Genomic DNA, 18,170 nt, shown 5'->3' with positions numbered 1-18,170 from the left:
TTCTAAGGACAGAAATCTCAGATCTCTCCCTGTGAGCTCCTGTCCACTATCTCCTCGCTCACTATCGCCTTGTCTGGGCTGTTAACGACAACCTTCTAATTTCTCCCCTGGCCTCCAGCATCTCAGTCGCAGGCCAGCACGGCAATCGTCCTAAGGCCAGCTTCTGATCTGTCACTTCCTGGCTTTGAAAGCTTCCATGACTTCCGATTTCCTGTAAGATCAGCACTTATTTCTCAGCCTTGCCTGCTTGGTGCCAGTGGTCTGTTCATCTCTCAGGTCTCGACGTTGGAGAAATTACTTTAAATCTTCACTCTGGGGTGAGAAGGCAACTGGCTGAGAGCCGATCTAGGTTCACACCAGGTTGTCGCTCCCCTTCGCCGTTTTCACCTGGAATCACAGTGGTGCCCCCACAACCCTTAAGCCACAGTGGCCCAGTGTCCCTCTCCCAGACACACCACTATCTGCTGAGCATCGCTACTTGGAGGGCTTGTGGTGCCTGGGGTTTAACTTGTGCAAAGGAGCGACTATTATTTTGATCATTGTTGTTGTTCAGTGGCCCAGTCATGTCTGACTCTTTACGACCCCATGGACTGCAGCATGCTAGGCCTCCCTGTCCCTCGCCATCTCCGGAAGTTTGCCCAGGTTCATGTCTACTGCATCTGGTGATGCCATCCAGCTATCTCATTCTTTGACACCCTCTTCTCCTTCTGTCCTCAATCTTTCCCAGCATCAGAGACTTTTCCAATGAGTTGGCTGTTCGCATCAGATGACCAAAACTTTGCCCATTCCTGGACCCATTCTCCTGGATCCCAAGCCAGAAACTAGGGAGTGCCGCCTCCTCCTTCATCCTCATGTCCTCTGAAGTCGTTGCCAAGGTGGGTTTCTCCTCTCCATTCTGCCCCTGTCCAGGCCCAGATTTTGTCATCACCAGCTGCGTTTCTCTCCTGCAGTTCCCAAGAGTGGCCACCTCATCCCCAGTGTCCCTGTGCGGGCCTCCTTGGGGCCTCTCCTGTCTCCTACTTCTTTTCCCTGATTTGGCTGAAATCTGGTGCCAAGTTGCCCTGGCAAAGGAGACAGGGTGGGTTTGATCAGGGTCGTGGAGCCAATGGAGATTGTGGCTGTTGAGCCCCGGGGGCGGGGGAGTGATGTGTGCATGCTGTCCGCCTGGGACCGGCACGTGGGATGAGGCAGCAGAAAGCATTTGGAGTTAGGAGGGCAACTCCCCACAGGCAGGCTCCTCTGGGCCCATTTGCTGTGCTAATTGCCTGGCAGAATTACAGGGCAGGTGTCCAGGACTTGGGCTGTGGTCTCCTCACACACTCAGCAGCTGAGGTCTTTGAGGGGGTGGGGGTCGGGTGGAGTGGCGCCCTGCCCCCTTCCCTACCTCCTGCTGGGTTGATGGATGGCACTAGGTACGCACAGGTCGGGCATGCCTGTTCTCCAGGCTGACAAATGCCACAGGTGCCGCCGCAGGGGACACGAGCCAGCTGCTCCCGTCACATCTGTGATGTGATGTTCAGGGTCGTGCTGTGAACTCAAGTGGTCTGGTGGGCTGCAGGCTTGGAGCCCCCCTTGCTGCCACTGATGGGTCCCCTTAGCTAACCCTCTCTTCCTGGCTGGGGAAGCAGAGGTGGGAGGTGGGGAGGGTCCTTTCCTTCAGAGTCAAGCTTTCTCAACTGGGCATATGCCGACATAAACCCTGAGATTAGAGTCTCTGTTCTCCGGGTGAGAACAGCCATCTCTGCAGTTTGCAGCTCTCCTGCCCCAGGGGGTCACCTCTCCTGCTTCCCCAACATCTCTGCTGCCTCCTGCTTACATTTCTCCTGCTCTGATGTGGTCTTCCCACCCCAGAGCCCCGTTTTGTGTTTTCTGGGATACCAGTCTCCCCCTCCTTCCTACTGGTGGGGCAGAAGGAATCAGCCATTGAAATGGACTTCAGCTTAGCTTTCCCCAACTCACTTATACAAAAATAAACTTGATGGAAGAATGTTATCCATTTCACGTCCTCTCTTCCAGTTAAAAACAAATTAGCACCTGTCTATGGAATCTGGAGGATACTGATTTCATATAGAATGAAATATTTGGACATTTTGAGTTCTGGAGTGAGCACTGTGAAGCTGGGACCTCTAGGTACTAGGTACTAGGTGGCAGTGTGGAAGAGCCGTGTGGAGCAGCTGGGAAATACAGGAAACAGTACCTAAGTGTCTGGCACCCCACAGACCTGATCTTTGCTGTTGCTCAGTTGCTAAGTTGTGTCCGACTCTTTGTGACCCCATGGACTACACCGCGCCAGGCTTCCCTGTCCTTCACTATCTCCCGGAGTTTGCTCAAATTCATCTCCATTGAGTCGGTGATGTTATCTAACTGTCTTATTCTCTGCCACCCCCTTCTCAGTTTGCCTTCAATCTTTCCCAGCATGAGGGTCTTTTCAGATGAGTCAGCTCTTTGCATCAGGTGGCCAAAGTATTGGAACTTCAGCTTCAGTAGCAGTCCTTCCAATGAATATTCAGGACTGATCTCCTTTAGGATGGACTGGTTGGATCTTCTTGCTGTCCAAGGGACTCTCAAGAGTCTCCTTCAACACCACAGTTCAAAAGCATCAGTTCTTCAGCGCTCAGCCTTCTTGATGGCCCAACTCTCACATCCGTACATGATTATCAGAAAAACCATGGCTTTGACTATATAGACCTTTGTCAGCTGACTGGCAGAACTGATCTAACTGAACCTTAACTTTGTTATCTGTAAAATGGGATAGAACTTACTAGACAGGATAGCTCCTAGGACCAGTGAGGACATGATATACAGTAGGTATGTGCCAAGTGTTGAGTTAAACTGGGTCAAAGTGGAGACCCTGAAACATACAAGTCAGCTTGAAAATTTACAAAAAATAAGATGATATCAGTCATATGATCCAACAATTTCTCTCAGCTGTAAATTCCAAAGAAATGACAACAAGGCTCAAAATAAATATTTGTACACGTATATCCAAAGCAACACAATTCCCAATAGCCCCAGAGTAGAAACCATCCAAATTTACATCAACAGATGAATGGATAAACAAAGTATGATACACCCACACAATGGAATATTATTCAGCCCAGAAAAAAGAAGGAAATTCTGATCCATCCAATGTGGATGAACTTTGAAAACATTATACACGGTGAAAAAAGCCAGACACGAAAGGTCACATATCGTATAATATGTGTGAAACATCTGGAATATGTACTCCATAGAGACAGGGAGAAAACCAGAGCTGGCTGGGGACTGGGAGGAAGTGGGGATGAGGATTAACTGCTTAAGGCATATGGGGTTTCCTTTTGGGGTGAAGAAAATGTTTTGGAACTTGATAGAGGTGATGCTTGTACAACAGTGATTGTACCAAATGATGCCCAGTTGTACACTTTAAAATGGTTAATGGTTAACTTGAAGAAAAAAAAAGAGGAAAGAAAGCACCAGGGGGAAATTAACACATTAACGTGCACAAGCTCTGTCCCGCCTTGCTCTGCTCAGGCTTGAGCAGAAACTCCAGGCTGGGCTTCTCGGTGCACACCAGGCACGTGCTTGCCCTAAACTAATCGGACATTCTTTAGGCCTGCTGGCCAAACTACTGCAGGGACACTGACCTTCTTCCCCAGTGCTAGCAAGGGTTCACTGTCTCTAGCTCCTGGGCTCTTAGGGTGCCCCAGCTCTGGGGCTCCCCCGCTCCTCTGGGTTTCCTTAGTGAACTTAGCAAACTTCCCTCAGCGACCTTAGCAAACTTCCCTCAGCCGCAGCTCAAGCTCTGGCCAAAGAGGTGCCCCCATTTCCCTAGTGGAAAGACTTCACGAGCTGCCCGCTCTCTGCCACACGGTTAGCTGGATGCTCACAGAAGCTCCATCCTTGGAGAATGAGGCTTGGCTTGCCCTTGGCCCTGGCTCAGCCTTCCTGCTTGCCCTATGGACTGAGGGGTAGACGTCACGTTCCCAGGGGCCTCCCTGTGAAATTGCACAATAGAAACGTCTCCTCCCTGGGCATCTGTTTTCTCTTTGGAAATACCCTCCATCCTTTTCCAGGTGCTACCCTGTGGCCTGTGCACACGCGACCCCTCCCATCACAGCACTGAAACAGCCGAGAAGATGTGCTCAGTCAGAGCAGACCCCAGGCTGGGCCTGAAAGGGAGGTGAGGGCAGGGGTGGCTCCCTGGGGATGGCTCTGCATGGAGTCCAGCCTCTGGTCTTTGACCAGGGGCACCGCTTACCTCTCGCCATCCCACCTCCTGGTCATGGAGGGCTCCGCACCCTTCCCGCTCCCAGTTCCCAGGCAGTGCTGTGTACCTATCTGTTGAACTGGTATGTGTGTTAGTCGCTGAGTCGTGTCCAACGTTTTGCGACCCCATGGACTGGGGCCCACTATGCTCCTCTGTCCATGGACTTCTTCTGGCAAGAATACAGGAGTAGGTTTCCATTTCCTTCTCCAGGGGAATCTTCCCAACTCAGTGATCAAACCCAGGTCTCCCGCAATGCAGGCAGATTCTTTACCATCTGAGCTACCAGGGCTTCCCAATGATGAATAAATAAAGGGGGTGGTGAGGGAAGTGCTCACCAACCTCAACTTTCCCTGAAATACATATGTTTAGAGCCAGAACTGCAAGCTTGCCTAGTCACTCATTCACCCATCTTTCCAACACCCAGGCATCAGCTGCTCTCGTAAGCCAAGCGCCGTGTTGAGCCCAGTCCCGGTGTGCACGGCCCAGGTGATCGATGCCTGAGTCTGGATTCCCAGGGTGCACCAAACACCCTGAGAGGGACCAGTCTCTCCACCTCCAAGGGCCCTGCCCAGGGCTCTTGCTGGTCATTCTCAACCCAAGGACCTTGTTCTCCCCATGTTCTCCTCTTGGCACCCTGCTCAGCCTGTGCCTCCTTCAGGGCACGAGGTCCAGACCCCTCACCCCACACCCACTCTCCTCCAACTCAGTCTGGGACCCTGTTGGTCTCACATACCCCGGCTGACAGCTCTCTTACCCCATGCACTGCTTCTGACTACCCAGGTGTGGGTCTCCCCAAACTGTGAGCCCCTGCAGGGCAGGGGCACAGATATCATTCCACCCCCACATCCACCGCAGCACTCAACACTCAATAAATATCTCCAGCTGGTACAAAAAAAAAAAAAAGGAGTGTTGGTCTGTGAGCTAAGTAGCTGGATTTCTCTTTTCCTCATGGTTCCATGCCGTTTTCTTCCTTTCTTTCTTTTTTTAACCTGGAGGGAATACAACTTCAGCATCTCCACCCACTTTATAAATACTTTGACAAATGGTTTCTCTGCTGCCGTGCTTACCCCAAGCAGGGGCATCTGTCATTTGGGAAGCAACTGTGTACAGCCCTTCCGACCTTGAATGCAGAGTCAGCGGCTAGGGGCGAGGTGGAGGCGGGGGCAGCCAGGCCAGCGGAGTTCATCAGGCCCAGCATTTACAAACTGAAAAGGAAGAAAGGCAGGCAGGCAGAAAAACCCTACCAAACTCACAGAGTAATTGCTGTCTCCTTGGCAACGAAGCTACAGCCTGGGGCCCTGGACTCCGGCATCCTTCCTGGGTCTGGGAAGGCGAGGGACAGCTGGGAGGGTGTTTCCTACCCTCCTGTGGCATTTGGCAGGAGGATCTGTTTTCAAGTCACTCCTCAGCCACCTTGATTGTTTCCTGTTGGTGTCTCAGCTGCAGTTCCTACTTTCCAGCCTAGTGTCCTGGCAGGAAGTGGCAAGCATCTCAATGGGAAGCATGGTGGCAGGTGCCATCTATAGGACCCGCACTCTAGCCCGGCTACCCTCCCGGCCATTTTTCCTCACCACTGGGGCTTCGCTCCAGGAGGAAACTGTCTCCTCCACCTCCTTGTTCTTCCTTGCCGTTATCTTGTCAGGAAATGCGCTTCTCTCTGCAGTCTTGCAGAAGGACTTGGCCTCTGGGCCCCAGGGTTGTGTCCTGTGGGAGCAGGGGGCTGAGGGAACGGGCATTCTGAGACGTGTAGGGGTGCCCGGGGCTGGGATTGGTGCAGCTCACTGGCACAGGGACCCAAGCAAAAGTGAAAAAAGTGCCTTCCCCAGACCGGAGAGGTGGGAATGTCCATCTTCCTCGCCATCCCCCAACCAGTGGACAGGCTGCGTGTGGTCCAATGGGGACTGAGAGGGACCAAAGGTCTCCCTCCCTGGCCCCCCATGTGGATCCCTTCATCTTCCAAAGGTAAGCTCTGGTCTTCCGGCCTCCAGGAAGTCTTCTCTGGCTGCGTCAACTCTAACGGCCCATCCTCCCCTTCTGCCTGCCGGGCTTTCTCACTCAGGGCCTGTCCGTCATCTGGGAGGTGGGGAGACCCCCAGACAGGGTGGGAGCAGGCTGGGAGTGGGGCCGAGCCTTGTCCTCATGGGCTTCTCTGCAGTCACGTGGCTGTTCAGCAAACATGTGTCCATAGTTGGGTCGTGGTGTGGGATTCCTACATTTTCAGCCTCCCTCCAAAAAAAGGCTCCCAGAACCATTGAGCTAGGTGATGACCGTTCTTACTCAATGTGTCTGATTTTCTCTGTTCTTACATTCACTCACCCAGACTCTTAACCAGGACCAAACTTCTCTCTCCTATTTGATCTACTAGGTTATTCTGTGAAATTTGGCTCCTGAGTCATACCTGCTCATTGCCACCACCATGCCTGTGTTCACATGATCCTAGCTTCTCTACACATGGCACATCAGTGACAAGCATTTATTGAGCACCTACTGTATGCATAGCCCTGTGCTAGATGCTACAGAGAGGGAGAGGGAGATTTGTCCTTGGGCATGGTATTGACCTCAGGGAGCTCAGAGTTCACCTGAAGAGCAAAGCTGATGCATCAACAGTCAAATCGTAGGAGGAATGGGGTAGTGAAACTGTGTTGGCCACTCATCTGACATTGACCCACTGGGCCCCAGGCCCAGGCCCCAGGAGGCCCTGTGGTGAATAAACAGCTTAAGGAAAGCAAAGGGAATTAGAATTTTAAAAACCTTCCGGTGGTAATAAAATCTGGAGTGTAAAATGGGTTAGGAAATTTATTTTTTCAATATGTGATTTTTTTTCCTTTCTCCTCTGAAAATCCACATATCTATTTCGCTTCAGGTTGGGGCTCCTTTAAACGGTTTTATTAAAAAAATCATTTACTCTGGGCTTTTCAGTTCAACTTTAACTGGACCGGGTGGAAATTAAGAAAAGGATATTTTTAAAATAAATTATATAAATTACGGCCCTAATTATAAAAGAACTTTTAAAAATGTATCCAAGCAGTACCAGAAAAATCTTAAAAAAAAAAAAAATGCGCCATTTCCCTGTTCCATTGCAGGAGCATAATTTAGATACTTTGAACAAATCTCTTCCCCTGGAAGAAGCGGGCACTCCAGGCCCATTTGCCTGTGTCTCTTTCTGCGTGCCATTATTATTTGATAACTTTGGGCTTAAATCTGCATGAGAACCAATTATCTCTCTTTGTCATCGAGCAGGCTTGCTGTTCGGCAGTGGGTCTTACAGTATGGTGAAGCCTGCCGGAGCCGGGAGGAGGCGGATTTGTGGTTTAGATCACGCTCCTCTCGCCTCCCCCGTGGCTCCCCTTAGTCTTTTTATTTTTTCTGCTTTTCACCACTTTCTGATGCAACAAGTCTTTCTCCTCCCTGGCCACTTGCTTCTCTCTGCCCCCCAAACTTCTCCCTGGCCCAGCCCCCTTCCTGGAGGACCCCATCCCATTAAGGGCTTTCTCCCTTCTCCCGTCTCTTGCAGACCCAGGCTTCCTGCACAGGACTGAGACAGACTGACATTTCTCGGCCCATCCTCCACTGGGGGCCTAAGTGTGGGTCTTTTATCTTCGCAGCTAAAGGAGGTAGCATGGGGACCCTAACGCTGGAGGGAGGCAGGGCCCCTGCTTTGTGGAGCTCATGGTCCGCCCTGGAGACAGAGCAGACCCAACCTAAGGGATAGGAACGAAGGCTGGTGCTGGATCAGGACCTCGGCAGTGAACTGAGGACGTTCAAGGTGGAGAGCCGCCATCCCTGCTGGGCCCTGCTCAGGCCTGGGATGTTGTTGCTCTCGTTTCTCCAGCAAGAAGAGAGCAGAGGTGATGACCACAAAGTGGGTGAGGGACCTCAGCCCTGCCTGATGGACTGGACTGGTGGAGGGGAGAAAAGAGTTCCAGGGCAGAGGCAGACCCAGACGGGATGGGAGTACTTCATCCCGTAGGAAAGCAGGCACTCGGCCCCTGCTACCTGGATCGGACAGTGTACCTGGAGGCACTCGATACACTTTGGTGGAGTGAATGAAAGAATGAATGAATGATTGAGGCTATGAAGGGAAGAGGTCGGGGAGGCTGAAGATGGATTGGTGGGGTTCGGGTGTGTTAGACCTTTCCTGGTCCAAATGGCAAACTGCCTCTTCCACAAAAACAAACAAACATTCCCTGACTTCCCATTACCCTAAACACAGGGCCCCCAGACCCTGCCTTCCTGGTGCACCAGGCCGTCCCTTCTACTCCCTTCCAGGCCTGTGTACTCAGATTTCCTTTGCTGGAGGACTCTGTCTCCACCCATCTGGATCTTTCTTCCAACACTTGGACAATTCTTGGAATTCCTGCTTGATCTCAAAGTCCAAGTCAGATACCTAGATGACTCCAGTCCTCATTCCATTCTATCCCCATGCTGACCCTAACCTGGCTCCTAGCCAGTAAAGAGCCCAGGGGAAGACAGGGGCTGCCCTGACTGTGGCCACAGATGAACACTTATCCCACTTGGCATTTCACACAAAACATAAATGACCCTCAACAGTAGCTAGAATTAACTACACGTGGACCAGGCACTGCAGTCAGCATTTTGTAAGAGCTGAGAGGTGGAGCTGGTAAATGACTGACTCAAGGCTAAACATCATAGACAAGGCAGGAAGCTGATTTAGAACCTAGGCAGATCTGGCTCCAAAGCTTTCCGTTAAACTTCTGGTCATGAAGGCCTTCGACTCGGAAAGGGCGGCTCACGCTGCAGTGGCCGTGACGTGGGTGGTGGGATCCTCCTACCGCCCTTGGCAGAGAGCTTGGCACCTGAGCAACTTCACCTGTTGACCAACCTTCCCTCCCTCGGGGGATGTGTTAGGACAATCACAGGCCTGTATCGTCTCCATGTGAGACTGCGGAGGCCTGAGAGGCTGTGGGGACTGTGCGTTCTCCTTTTGGCATCACGGCCACCTCACACATGCGTGTGCATACACACCCCATCCCAGCACACACCCCTCACATACGCATGTGCACACACATGCACACACACCCATTCCAGCACACACCCCTCACATACGCATGTGCACACACATGCACACACACCCCATCCCAGCATGGGGACTGGGGTGCACACGCATGCATACACATCTCATCCCAGCATGGGGACCAGGGCGGGGCAGCTGGTTTTGGAGGTCTTTGTCTTCCACCTATCCGTGAGCAAGCCAGGAATGCTCTGAAAATGAGTGACTCCCCCCTTATCCGTGTTGGAAGGCTGGAATTGGCTGGCTGAGTGCCCTGCTCCCTCTCACCACTCAGAATGTCCAGCAAGGGGCCAGCTGTTTGCATTTGGGATTCAGGCTCATGTGCGTTTTTGCTGGAGGGAATACACTCTAGGTTTTAAATGAGGGCTTCCTGGGAGGTGATGGGAAACCACAATTTTTGCAGGAGGCGTTTTGGGGAAAAGGGTATTGTTCTCAGAGTGGCTGCCAGAAAGGGACCGGCCGGATCCTCCCAGGAACTGCCCAGGAGAGGTGAGCTCCACTGGGTTTCTCCACCACTCAGCCCACTTCAAGGATCATTCTTTAGTCACATTTTTCTGTTGCACCTTGAACACAGAATGTCACATGTACAGGGACCCTCTCAGTTTGAGGCAAACCAGGACAACTGGTCACCCTCTTGTCCAACACACTCCTTTAAGTGTCTCTGGGTCTAGCTCCCCAGCGGGGCTGGGGACACCTCCTCTCCACTTTCACTTGCCTCCCTCACTGGTAGGGAGTGAGGGACGGCTTGTCATGGGTGCCTGATGGAGCACAACTGGGTGACGGAACATAGCTCTATGTACACGGTGTGATGACTTCCTTCTCTGTGGACACCCTGGGGCCAGGGACGGCACCTGCAATCCCAGGTTCAGATCCATCACCCTTACATAGGCCTCCTTGAAGCAGACCCCCTGAGTCTCCCAGAGGCTTTTCAGGGGGGTTTGCATGGGGGAGGGCAATTACAAGCTTAGGTGGGGGCCGTAACTGAGGGAGAGTTTGTAATGATGCAAGAGACAATGCTAGGACTGTGGGGGTCCCCAGGCCTCTAGAGCATGGCCATCACAGGGCCCCATCAGGCCCTCCACTCTCCCTTGCTTGGCCACCGAGCTCTTGACTCAGTGCTGGCCACTCCTGGGGACTCTGTGGCCCCTGGGGAAGGTCCTTTTGGTGGCTGTTCCCCGGCCTCCCACTGCTGGCTGGCAGGCAGGCAGGCGGGTGGGCGGGTAGGCTGAATATTACCCCTAAGATAAATGAAGAAGAGTTTCAGGCCTTATTGGATTATAGTTTTTATTGAACTTTATAAATTCCAATTAGCAGACCCCTGGGCAATAAGCGACACACAGCCCATGGCTCACTTTATGGTGTGATTATGACCCTATTTATCCTGCCCTGAACGAGAAGTATTAATGGAGGAAATGGAGGAAAGGGGGCCCGAGAATACATAAAACAGATATTGGTGACACAGAAATACACAGACAGGGTCAGGGAGAGAAAATAACCTCTAAGCAGGCAACGGGGGATGGAAGACCAGAGATGCCAGGAACCCACGCGCCCAGAGCCACAGCCAGCCTGGATGCCCTCCTGGCCTCCCTTCCAGGGCAGGGAGCCCCCTGACCTCTGATGGCTGCTGGGGCCGGGAGAGCACACTGACCCTGCCAGCCCCGGGCCATCTTGTTCGGGCTGGAGTCTGATCTGCTAAGTGCAGGGCCTCAGTGTGTGCTTTGCCCTGCCGGGCAGTCCACTGCCTCAGGAGGCCCTGACTCCACGGCTGAGCAGCGTCGGGGCAGCCCAGTGGGTTTCTTAATGCTTCAGAGGCGACTCTCGCCCTGTGAGGATCTGATGGACGCTGAAGGCATTCTTCCTAGAAAAAGGGGCCTAATGCATGCACGTGCGTGAATGTATCCACAAGCTATGCACACAGACAAGACATTTTGCATACAGTTTTGGAGGGGAGGACTGGATCCCTGAAAACTGATCATGGCTTCTCCCTTCCCCAGGGGACTGAGAGCCTCAGGTGAAGAATCCTGGAGATGAAGGAACCAAGATCTGTCTCTTGTTAGTTCTAGTGGGAGGTGCTAGGAGCCCACAGAGAGGTGGGCAGCCTCTAAGGGTCTGACCATGGGGATGGAGGAGGGGGTGCTCTTTGAATCCCACCTTATTTTCCTTTCTTCTTGGACACTCGGGTCTGTCCCCACCCACTCAGCTTTAAACCTTTAACAGCCAGGACCCAGAAGATGCTGCCTCGCAGTGAGGGCTTGGGTGAATTGACAGGTTCACCCAGAGAGGGCTGGGGTGAATTGAGCTGACAGAGTTAGGGGTGGCCACACTCTCCCAGACTGAAACCCTCCCTGTATTTCCCAGGAGAAAAGAAGCAGGTTTGGAGCCGCCATGCCCTCCTCTGGCTTGTTCGTTCCTTTCTCCCCCTTCCGTGGGTCATCTTTCTTGGAGGCTTCAGTGGAAGATTAAAAAAGGAAAAAAAAAAAATTCTCCTATCAGCATTTTGCTATTGTGTAGAAGCACGAACACAGAGGTACCCGAGGAGGCTTTTGTAGTTTGAACAGAATGAAAAATGCTTCAGGTGTTCGTCAGTCTGCAGTGGTATGTAAATAACATGCTGAGATCTGTGGGCAGCCCAGCGCGGGTCTGGCTCTCTGGGTCCATTAGGGGTCACCGAGGATGCTCACTGCAAGTGTCCCCCCAGCTGGCCTGGGCCTCGCCCGCCCTCTGCGCTGCTGTGATTTATGGAGCCCCGCCAGGCCTTGTCTCACTTCAGATAAGAAGTGTGGATGCATGTAAGCTCTGGTGGTCATGAACCAGCCTGGCCTGGACTTTCCTGCTTCCTGTCCTCAAGAGGGAGAGCGAGTCAGGGGGCCTGAGCAGGAACCGGGGACTGATGAGAAGGGGCCGGCCAATTGTTGGGAGACCACGTGTTCTCTTGAAACCCTGGAGAATCCTGGGGTAGGGGAGGAGGTTCAGTGGATACTCAGGCAACAAGATGCTGTTGCCCCCACCTCCTTGGGTAAGACCAGGGCTTCTGGAGATCTTTAGTGCCCAAGGAAGTCCTGGGCATGAAGGGGGACCATCCCTCATCTCGCCAGGTCTGTATTCTCTTCCCTTACTCCCTGGGCACTTACATTGGCTGAGTCTGACCCCAGAAGAATAGGCTACCCCTTCCCTTGGCCCAAGCTCCAAGTAGCAGCTTTTCCTCTCTGCCCACTTCCTGATCAAAGGCCAGCAGTGCAGAGACCCAGGCCTGGGGGCTGCAGAAAGCCCCCCAGAGTGCTCTGGGCATTTGTACTTTTCAGAAGACATCTTATGGGCATAGAAAAGAAGGCCCAGGGAGGACTGTGGGGTCAGCCAGTGTGTTAAAGCATTTTAGAGAACTTTGGATCTGGCTTTGGACCTGGTTTCTCTGGTACAGAAGGCCTCTAGGTTACCTATGGACCTGGCAGGTGGAGGCTGATGGACTTTGGATTTTTTCCCTGAATAATTGAAGCGAGCTGGGCCTGGGTGGGCAGGTGGTTGACAGGAACTGAGAGCAGAGCAGGAGCCTAGAGGTCATTGGTCCTCTCTGTTCATACCTTCTAGCCTGGCCGGCTCCCTGGAACCCAAAAACCCTTTTCAAATATCTCGGGGCTGCCTAGAGCTGCTGGCACAAACCTGGGCTAGGGCAGAGGCTTCGGCCCAATCTTACAACGTCTTTGGGATCATCCTTTCCCACTCGGAGGCAAGAGTCTTATGACATCACACATTTCTTGGGGGCACTTGGTCCCCATCATGCTGCCACGGCGCTAGTGAATGTCCAGTCCAGGGTTTGAACAAGTAGAGGGTCAATGCCAAGGCGTCAGGTATTGGGATGCATGTGAGTGAGCACTGGGACTTGGGGGCTTTCCTGGCCCATCTACAATCACATTTCTACAGCCCTTCAGGCCCCAGGTCATGTGGATGAGTCCTTCATAGGATCAGGGGACCTTTGGGATCCTTTGAAACAGTTTAAGAGACCATTTGCCCAGGCAGCCTCCCACACTGGGTTTGGGTGCTGGGGATGGGATGGGAGTGTACCAGGGAGCTCTGGGACTTCCACCAATGACCCTCTCCCACTTCTGGAGCCCAGGGCACAGAGTGGGCAGAAAGGCAGGGCTGGCCATCACAAAGCCTGGCTCTAGCCCACCTCTGCCACCAAGTCACCCAGTGACTGTGGCCCTGTCTTTCCCCTGGCTTCCTCACAGCACAGCGAAGGAGTTGGCATGGCTGATTTCTGAGGTCTGTGCCAAGCCTAAAATATGCGGATGTCCCCCCTCTGATGTTTCAGGCACAAACACAAATTAGCACGTGTGGAAAACTGTGGATGAGTAATAATGGCCCCCCAGCCCCCCTGCCCCAAGCACACACACATTCTTCTCTCTCTTCATGCCCCCCTGTAATAGATCATACAGGATGGATTACATTAATTTTCTATAAACTATATCAACTTGAGTGACATGTCCTTAAGGGTTGGCTGATTGATATCTACAATGCGGTCTTATAATCTAAAATCATATTAATATTAATATTAAAGATTTTCTGTCCTTTACGCGCACCATTAAATCTGGAGTATAAGGTGAAATTGACAACATACATTTTGACAGCTTATCTATAATAAATATGCAAATCCTGATGCCCACATGTCATCACAGATGCTCCACAGCTCTCTGAAGATCAGAGCCTGCCGGTCTCCCGCGTGACATTTCCAGCGGAGGATCAGAGCACCCGTCTAGGCGGCAGGAACTGTGCTGGCTGTGCCTTTGCCGGCGGTGACCCTGGCCTCTCTTGTCTGCTCTGAAAGCCTGTCCTTCATCCTGCCAAGCAGGCGGGAGGGCTTGAGGAGTGACAGGCACAGAGAGCCGGATGCCATCTCACGTACCCTCTGGAACACAGAAGACTCCAGCTTCCCATTTTTCTTAAGTCACAGAAGCACTTTTGATGTCTTCTCTACCACCTCTGGGTATAGCTGGTTGTCATCCCTCAGTACCCGGTGAGCTTAAGAGATGGGGCTCCTGAGTTGGTAGCCCTGGGTCAAACCTCATCTCTGCCACTAACCTGTGCTCTTAACCTCCCGTAGCCTGTTTCTGCATCTGTAACCAGAGAAAGGAAATGGGACCTCCTTCCCGGTGGAAATTCGAGGACTGAATGAGATCATAGAAGCCAGCACACCTGGTGATGCCTTGCTAAAGGGTAGCTCCTAAGTCCCAGTTTCTCTGACCCCTACAGTCCTTCTTGTTCCTAAATCCCTGCCCTTGTTGTACAGATCCTATCTCTTAGCACACTGAACATCCCAGCTTCTTCTCTGCTTCTGTTCTGTGCCAGATGTGAGCTCCAAGATGGAATCCTGCATCTCCCTGAGCTCCCAGTCCCGGCCCAGGACCCAGCTGGAGCAAAATGGGACATGGACTGAGATTGGGACAAAGAAGTCAATTGCAGGGGGGACATCTAGTCGCTTCTCTGCTGAGACTCTGCTAGGTCCGACTAGATAGCTGTGTATGTGTGCACGTGAGTGTGTTGCAGGGGGATGATGAAGTGAGCCTGGAAAATGCATTATTGTTTTCACATTAACAGGGAGGCTGACAGGAGAGCTGAGGAAGGGGTGCAGAGGAATTTTCAACAGGTGCAGGACTGTTTGTTTGAGAGAGCTCCAGGCCATCTCAGTGGTCCCGACCTTCACAGTGAATCTGCTGACACGCCAGGACCTGGGGCCGTATTTCTGATCACTCTCTTCCTTCCAGCCTCTGTGAGCCTACCTGGGCAGGCGAAATCCAGTCTCCGAGGTTTGATCCATCAGTTTGAACCTCCTCAAGTTTCCAGCATTGTGTTTGGCGCTTCCCCGTTCACCCTCCTCCACAAAACCCTCCCATATCAGGCCAGCCACACGGAGAGCTTCTGTCTCCGAACTGCATGATTTCAAGTGTGAAGAACCAGAGGACAAGGTTCCTTGCCACCTCCTTGTATTCTTCTGTAATTGCTTGGCAGTGGACAGATTTGTGCTCCCTACCTAGACTGAGAATGTGGTGGGTGGGGACTGTGCCTTTCTTTCTGATCTCCTGAGCGGCTCACCGTGTGGCCAGGGACACGTGCAGGTTTGGACCCTTCAGGACTCTGGATGGGAGCCGGCACAGACATGAAGACCCCATGGATCTGGAGAAGTCTTCAGAGGCTCATTTGTCAGGCATCTCTAAAAAGGAAAGGTTGGAATCGTCCTAGACACTCCTCTGAGTCTCTTTGGGGGCCAGGAGCAGGGCTCAGAGGAATCGCAGATGTTTTTCTGGGATATCAGAAAGTCCATTCACACCGCCTATCTCCCCTGCAGGGTGATGGCCTGGAAGCTCCATCGTTTACCACTTGTGCCTGTCGTGTGTCCCCACTCCTGGGCTGCCCGCTCCCCGCCCCCACCACCCCCAGCCCTGGGATCCTGAGCTACACACCTGCAGTCCTGACCAAGGATAAGAAGTTTGACCCAGGCTGGGGAGGCTGGCTTCAGGAGGAGGAGTACCACTGCTGGGGGAACCGGCTGGCAGGCACTGGCCCAGCTTGGCTCTGGGAAATTCGGGCCCATCACAGGATGCTCATCAGCTGACTCTTGCAGCTTAGGCAGCAAGCAAAATGAGTCCTGGGGAGACATTGAGACCCCGTGGCCTGCTGAGGGGGACCCCACCTGACACGGCTTTCTCGGCTCCTCTACCCTTTGTTTCACCGTGTCTCTTGCAACTAATACCTTCCGGTCCTTCATCCCCGTGTAAAACTTGAGTCTCTACACTGTCTTTAATACGGAGTGTATTAATGTATTAGATGATCAGTCGTCTACAATTTATCAATCAGCAAGAGGTGAAGACTGGAGAGGAGGAGTGATGAAGAGGAGAGCGTGTGACTTTGGGCAACTCACTCAGGCTCACTGAGGGTCCACAGTGGCTGCCCTACCGTTACTGCCATATTCGTTTGTATTTTCAACTGTCTTTCAATAGACTCTTAGTGCCTCTGAGTTACACAGGCTGCGCTGGGTGCTGTGGATGGGCTGGGGCTGGGGGAGGAGTCAGACTTGCCCCGGGAACCAAGAAACCTGTCTTCTGGGGCTACTGAGGAGGTTAAATGAGCCACTATTTGATGATCACCAGGCAATGGCAACCCACTCCAGTACTCTTGACTGGAAACTCCCATGGACGGAGGAGCCTGGCAGGGTACAGTCCATGGGGTCGCAGAGTCGGACACGACTGAGCAACTTAACTTTAGACTTCACTTTTTGGTGATCACCAGGCACAGTGCCTGGCATACAGCCACATGTTGTGTGCCATAATGTTGGTTCCTCTCTCTGCCTTGAATGAGTCTCATCTGGCTGGAGAAAAAAAAAATGCCACTTAAAGGAGGGCCAGATAATATTATGGAGGAGGGTAAGGAAGGTAAGGAAATGAGGTAAGGAAAGAGGTAAGGAAGGGAAAGAGGTAAGGAAATGAGTCTTGCGGAGGGGTTACCCGTGGGGTTGCCGGCTGGAGGGGGGGGTGGATGGTGACCAGGTGGGTGGGAAGAAATGGCTTCAATGCCAACCCCAGGAGTAAGGAGTCTCGCCTTTTAAAATCTCTTTCTTTCTCCCCCCTCACTCATCGCTTCCCTTCCCCGCCGGTCTCTGCCTCCTGCTCCTCCCTCCTCCTTCCCACAATTAACCCCAGGCTGTCGCGATTGCTCCCCGCTTTGACGAATGTCTCCCCCCATCCCCCCCTCCTCCTTTCAAAAAATTTTTTTGTGTTGACTTGACTCGACAAGCCCTAATCCCTGACTCAGCTCCCACTTCTTCTTGAAACCAAAGGTAAATTCTCGGTGGCCGGCGGGGCGGCCTGGAGCAGCAGGATCCACACCGCGGAGCTGCCGCGGGAAATATTGATATTAGCCAACCTCTGGCGCCGGCCGCCCGCGGTGAAAATAGGACGCGGGGCCAATCAATTACGGAGCCATTAAGGGCAGGGAGGCGGGAGGGAGCGGAGAAAAGACGGGGCTCCCCCCACCCCTCCGCCGCCGGGCCTTGCCCCCTGGGGGTGCGGAGCCGTCTCCTGCGCGGGCCTCCCCGCGCGCCGCTCTGACTGCGGCCCCCGGCGGTCAGCGTCAGTGACCCCAGCGGGTTGCCGGGGAGACCCCGGGGGCCGGGCGGGCGGGGTGGCGCGGAGTCTCGCGCGCGGGCTGGTCCGGCGCTGGGGCGGCCTGGCGCTCTCTTTTGTCTGCACCTCCCGTCCTCTCCCTGGGATCCTGCTCTCCTGCTCTCCAGCCCCCAGCCCCCCTCCTCCTTCTCTTTGTTAGAACCTCTCCTCCCCACCTCGGTGCCACTAGCTCCTCGGACCACCCTTCTGTTGTTTTTGTCGGCCTCTCCCTTCCTCCTGAGCCGGCCACAGGGTGGCTCCTGCTTCCCGTCCCCCTTAGTGTGTTCAGAGCCCCGCGGGCACTGGACCAGCCTCAGCCAGGCTGGGACGATGGATGGGGGGTGGGGTCCCTCGCTTCAGATTTCATGCCCCTTAACATCTGTCTTCACCCACAGCAACTCACATCGGGCCCTTCCGATTTGGGGTCAGGGACTTCTCCCTTCCCAGTGTTCATGTGTCCCTTCTAACTCAGACAATAGCCCCACGTTAGGGGAGGACCCCCACATCGAGACGGGACCGGCTGTGCCTTGGGAAGACAGAGCTGTCGGTCGCTGGGTTTCTGGGGTGTGTGGAGGAGAGTGGGAGCCACCTTCTGTTTTTGGGTGTGTGGGGATTCTGTGATTCTGTGACCAGGTGGAGGCCAGCAGGTGGGAGCAGGCAGGTTGTGGACTGGAGCCACTGTTTTAAAGTTTCTCTTCTGGAGCTGACCTTTCTTAGGCGAGGGGGGGGGGGGGGGGGG

General features: G+C 53.3%; 1 protein-coding gene across 1 annotated transcript in view; it reads right to left on the bottom strand.

Moving 5' to 3' along the window:
* Positions 1-18,170, bottom strand: part of CELF4 (CUGBP, Elav-like family member 4) — a 313,421-nt gene that overhangs the window by 252,575 nt on the left and 42,676 nt on the right. Inside the window, exon 3 of the mRNA XM_010849742.1 lies at positions 5,348-5,386. Coding sequence (XP_010848044.1) covers positions 5,348-5,386 — 39 coding nt within the window. The remainder of the gene's footprint in view (positions 1-5,347; positions 5,387-18,170) is intronic.

Source organism: Bison bison, unplaced genomic scaffold (assembly GCF_000754665.1).
Source record: "Bison bison bison isolate TAMUID 2011002044 unplaced genomic scaffold, Bison_UMD1.0 scf7180017864286, whole genome shotgun sequence".
NCBI classification, from domain to species: domain Eukaryota; kingdom Metazoa; phylum Chordata; class Mammalia; order Artiodactyla; family Bovidae; genus Bison; species Bison bison.
The sequence above is the reverse complement of the archived record's forward strand: the minus strand, read 5'-3'. Positions and strand labels throughout refer to the sequence as shown.